The 4,815-nt window shown below is 34.5% G+C and overlaps 1 protein-coding gene across 1 annotated transcript; it reads right to left on the bottom strand.

The window, feature by feature from the left end:
• Positions 1-215: 215 nt before the first annotated feature.
• LOC127104450 (ribonuclease 3-like protein 2) lies at positions 216-3,308 on the bottom strand. Its single transcript, XM_051041630.1, has 3 exons — positions 2,781-3,308; positions 1,620-1,996; positions 216-543 (listed from the first exon to the last, which is right to left on the bottom strand). The coding sequence occupies exons 1-3, from the start codon at positions 3,255-3,257 to the stop codon at positions 369-371; spliced, it is 1,029 nt and encodes a 342-aa protein (XP_050897587.1). The 5' UTR covers positions 3,258-3,308; the 3' UTR covers positions 216-368.
• Between the last annotated feature and the right edge of the window lie 1,507 nt (positions 3,309-4,815).

The following is a 4,815-nucleotide window of genomic DNA, read 5'->3' as shown; positions in this document are numbered from 1 at the left end:
GAAAATTTTTGAAACTTTTGTTTTAAACCACATTTTTTCCAGGTTTATAAACCAGAATTTCTACCTGTTTTCAACCAGATTTTGACAGACAATTATCACATTTTATATATGCCATTTTGGCCTTTTTTCTACCAATTTTTGGCTAACAAATATATATATATACCAATTCAAACCAATTTTGCCTTAAATGTATCAAAATATATACAAATTTATAATTTTATAAATAAAATCAATTTTATAAAATTGAATAATTCAAAATCAAATTTTACTATACATAGACTACAATTACAACTACACTCAGGTATCTATTTCTCACAAATCAAAAACTAACATAGACTTACAACCAGTACTTTGGGAGGCCACAATTGTCACACATACTTGTGTTGTTGTAAGGCCCGAATCATCAAAGAAGCTGCAGAGTTCTCTGCATCCTTCACCCGAGATTTCTCATCTCCAGACATTTGGAGTGTGGCAGATGGAGTAGCTATTTGTACAGCAGTGACAAATTTCTTATCTTGAGGAGTACCTTCATCTTTCACAATGCTGTAAAACATCATAGAGAAGCAAGAAATCAGTTTACAAGCTCGACACAAGCAAATCAACTTAAATAACAAGGAAGATTAATTAGATAGTAGAAAATTTCAACTCCCCAAAACAATTATTGTTGAGTTTCTCTTTGTAGATGTATAAAACTAATAGCCCAAAAGAGGGCAGAGGCATAACTAAATCTCTCAGTCATGGATAAGGATGTAGAGAACCAAACACCCAGCCACCAGGATCCAATTAGGATTACACCTAATAAAGGCGTTATGTAGGCCAGGCCAGGAGCATCAGAGTACAAATTGTTTAGGAGAACCTCCTGTATATAACATTTAAGGTAAAGAATAATTGAATCTTGTTTATATAGCTTACAACTACTTTGATTCAGATTAAAAAGGAGTACAGACTTTTCTTATGAATGAGTTCAAAATATTAGGTTGATTGGTACTCAAGTTATATATCGGGCATGACTAAAGTAATTTCTCTCAGTGTTAAGCAATATACTCAGAGTAAAGAACAATGTAGCATTGATCATCTATTACAGTTAAGAACTGAAGAAGGAAAAAAATAGCATCAGTTATATACATTATTGTTGCATATATCAAGTTTCTTATTTACTTTTGAATACTTAGAAATCAACCAAATTTATGAAGAATTCACTATTGATCCTATGATTTGAAGTTTGTCTCCTTTTGGTTAGATGAAATAATATCTGATTTTTCTTATAATTAAGGCAGATTTTATAAATGGATGTGAACCATTCACCGGAAGGGATCAATAATATTTCAATTTGAGTTGTATGCCACAGGCAGGTTTCTACTGTGTCCTAGACCTTGTGACTAGGTATATGAAGGCAATCTTCAAATGCAAGCAATAACTTAACTGTCCCAGCTAACAAAAACACTATTTTTAAAAAAATAATACACTCTTCATCCTCGTCATTTTTTGGTTTCTCAAACCTGCCATATAACTTCAAGTTATTCTAGCAAGGAAACCAGAAGACAGGTAGACACACTTTATACACAGAAAATGAAATCAAGACTATAAATGAATTATAGTGCCAGGCTAGCCGTGTTTACCTGTATACTGGTTTAGGCCACTTTTTTATCCCACAAATTGCATATAACTTCTGCTTTGCAGCTTCAACTTCAAAGGTACCATCAATGCCGACATAACAGTCACGTATCATGGTAGTGGCAGGCAGTAAGCGTTCTAGTTTATGCAAGGCAGCCTTGGCAGCTTTAAGCCTTGCAATATCCTTTTGGTCTGAGGAAGCGGATGCAACCAACTCTCCGTCAACATAGACATTGGCCGTGCTTTTGGCACCATTTCTCTGTTGTTCTATGTCAACTTTTTTACCATTCTTTTGGCAGATCTCGTAAAGCATTGTCACCGGTTGCGGTTTTTGTTCCAGATCTTGCAAAGTAACTATCGGCTCCAAAACACCTCTTATTATCTGCCAACAAAAATTACAAGCATTTATCAGGCAGTGACAAAGTTGTTGGGTCAAAACAACTACACGATTTCATATTGAGTGCACAATATTAAGCAAGAATAGGTTCAAGTTTAAACAACAGGAATAATGCATAAACTCATCATGTACCAAACATAAAATCATCTAACATATTTACAAAATGTGCCTAAAAAACATGGTCATTAACTCAAATGCACCAAACATATTTACCAAACAGTGCCTAAAAAACATCAGTTGCATACTTGCAATGGTCATGATAATATGTCATCGTTGACTCAACCAAAGACAGAATATGTTCATGCACACATTCAACTCCCACATCATGAACTCCAAAGCCACAGCTTTGGGGAGCAACAATACACCCCAATCCAACCAACCAAACCCAATGTACAAGCTATAACAAACATCTGTAAATCTAATCATCATAATCAATTAATTAGGTCTAAATGTATCTTAGTTTTAGGAATTCCTAGTCATTCCCTTTTCTAATAGAGTAAATCTGGTCCAAAAATTAATGTTACTATCCAGGTAAACTTGGATTGCAAGTTTGAACAATGCCATTGAAATTTCACAAACTGAGATAACAGAAGCTTTTCTTGCCAAAATTTCACATAATTTTAAAAATGCTAATAAATCTTCCATATCATCATGCTCATTTTAATTGCTATGATCCTTTCTACTATCATCAACAGTTCAACACAGTGAAAAAAACAACAATTGAAATGCTAACAAAAAAAAAATCTAGAAAGTTCAGAAATAGCCCTACCACCCATAATTTTTTAAGATCAAAACCAACATCAACATAAACAGCAGCAGCAATAGACTCGACAATATCAGTAAGAATCTTCGGAGCTTTCACCGATCCACCATACTTAACAACAACACAGTCATCCTCACAATCAACCGCTTCAACAAACTCGTTAATCGCATCAACAATTGAAAATGTATTGTGACGTACATAACGGTGCAGACCGTTACGCACAGCAGCGCGAGCGAGTTTCTCGGTGCTAACATTAGCGGCACGGAGGAGGGAGAGTGTACCAGGATCAACGGAGGAGTAAGCGAGGAAGAGGTGATTGCTGATCGCGAGACCTAATACGGCGTCGCCGACGAACTCGAGACGCTCGTATGAAACGGCTTCAGGGTAAGAAGTATGGGTTATGGCTTGTTCTAGAAGCTTCTTGTTTTGAAAAGTGTAACCGATTATTTTCTCCACTGCTGAAACTGAAGCTTCCATCTTCATCTTCTCTTTACGTGTTGTGTGTGAGATTCGGAGATTGAAATAAGCAGAAAACAAAAGTTGTGGCTTTGGAGTTCATGATGTGGGATGATTATGATAATTTTTTTTTAATTGAAAGACTTTAAACAGCGCTTTCTCAAAAGCGCTGACTAAGGTCTATATTTAAAAGCGCTTTCTAAAAGCGCTGTCTAAGGGGGGGTCTTAGACAGCGCTTTCTAAAAGCGTTGTCTAAGACCCCCCCTTAGACAGCGCTTTCATTATTTTTTTAGAACATTTTCCGTATTTTATTTTTATTTTAACCTTAGACAGCGCTTTCTTTTAAAAGCGCTGTCTAAGATGCGCTGTTAAAAAACCTTTTTGGCGTAGTGTCGGTAAAATAAGCACAATAACAAGCATTTGTTGAGATAAACCAGTAAAAGAGAAACAAACCTTTTAGGTTGAGTATGGTGAGTTTGATGTCTTCCTTATTGATTTGGGACGGTTCAGATGGAATAGAGACACAAAATAATGGAGGAGAGTAGCGAAAAGAAAGTTGAGAGGCGAGATAGAGTTGTTAGGTGTTACACATTTATAGTAGTGGTTATATATTATGAGAAATTAGTTTTGAATTGTGGAGATATGTGATTAGTGGGATTGTAAAGTAAATTATATAGTTGGAGGTTGAATAGTGACATAGGTATAAATGAATGTCATTTAATGCATGAAATACTTATGTGGCATGTGAAATTAGAGGGAAAAATATAGGATTATGTTTTTTATTACTTAGTAAGTTTTATTAATAAGGGATTTTGCAAACATCCTACATTATACTCACTACAAAAAAGATATAGCGAAATTGTGGTTGCTATTTGAAAAAATAATGACAGTTTTGACCACCATTATTGACATGAATGACACTTTAGAAATCTGCCATAAATTTGGCTACCACTAGGTAAAAAAAACAATGATTTACTTAAAAGCATTGTCCTAACCGCCATAATATACACTAATAAAAGTGACAAATAGCGATTTTGACGACTATAATTATTAGCATGTCAAATTGAGTCTTTTTGTTATGCCTAATTGTTTAAGTTAGCTTGTTATCTAAGTTAAATTGTGTAATTGGTCTGTGTGTAAAAACCCATTAGGTTAGTGTGTTAGTTTTCTTATAAATAGAATACTAGTCTCTCATAATTGCATAATGTAAATCCTAATTACTGTGAGAGAAGTTATTTTCTATTATGTAACACTTGTAATATTGTTTCAAAGAGAAAGTAAAAAATAGCAGTTTATAATCAATTTCATTGTGTTATTATTGTTTTTCTTCCTTTTTACCCTTGTGGGTTTCTTACCGATCAAGAAAGTAATTATATTGTAATTCTGACATCGTATTCATAACAAATTGGTGCAATGAGCATGGAGAAGATGTCGTCAACAAAGTATGAGATTGAAAAGTTCATCGGAGTGAGCGATTTCGATATGTGATGCTTGAAGATGAAAACTCTACTGATTCAGTGAAGTTGTTTAGAAGCGTTGAAGGGAGCCGCAACCATGGACGTTGCTTTAAAGGATAATGAAAAAT

This window comes from Lathyrus oleraceus, chromosome 7 (genome assembly GCF_024323335.1).
Source record: "Lathyrus oleraceus cultivar Zhongwan6 chromosome 7, CAAS_Psat_ZW6_1.0, whole genome shotgun sequence".
In the NCBI taxonomy this organism is placed as follows: domain Eukaryota; kingdom Viridiplantae; phylum Streptophyta; class Magnoliopsida; order Fabales; family Fabaceae; genus Lathyrus; species Lathyrus oleraceus.
This window is presented reverse-complemented; position numbering and strand designations above follow the sequence as displayed.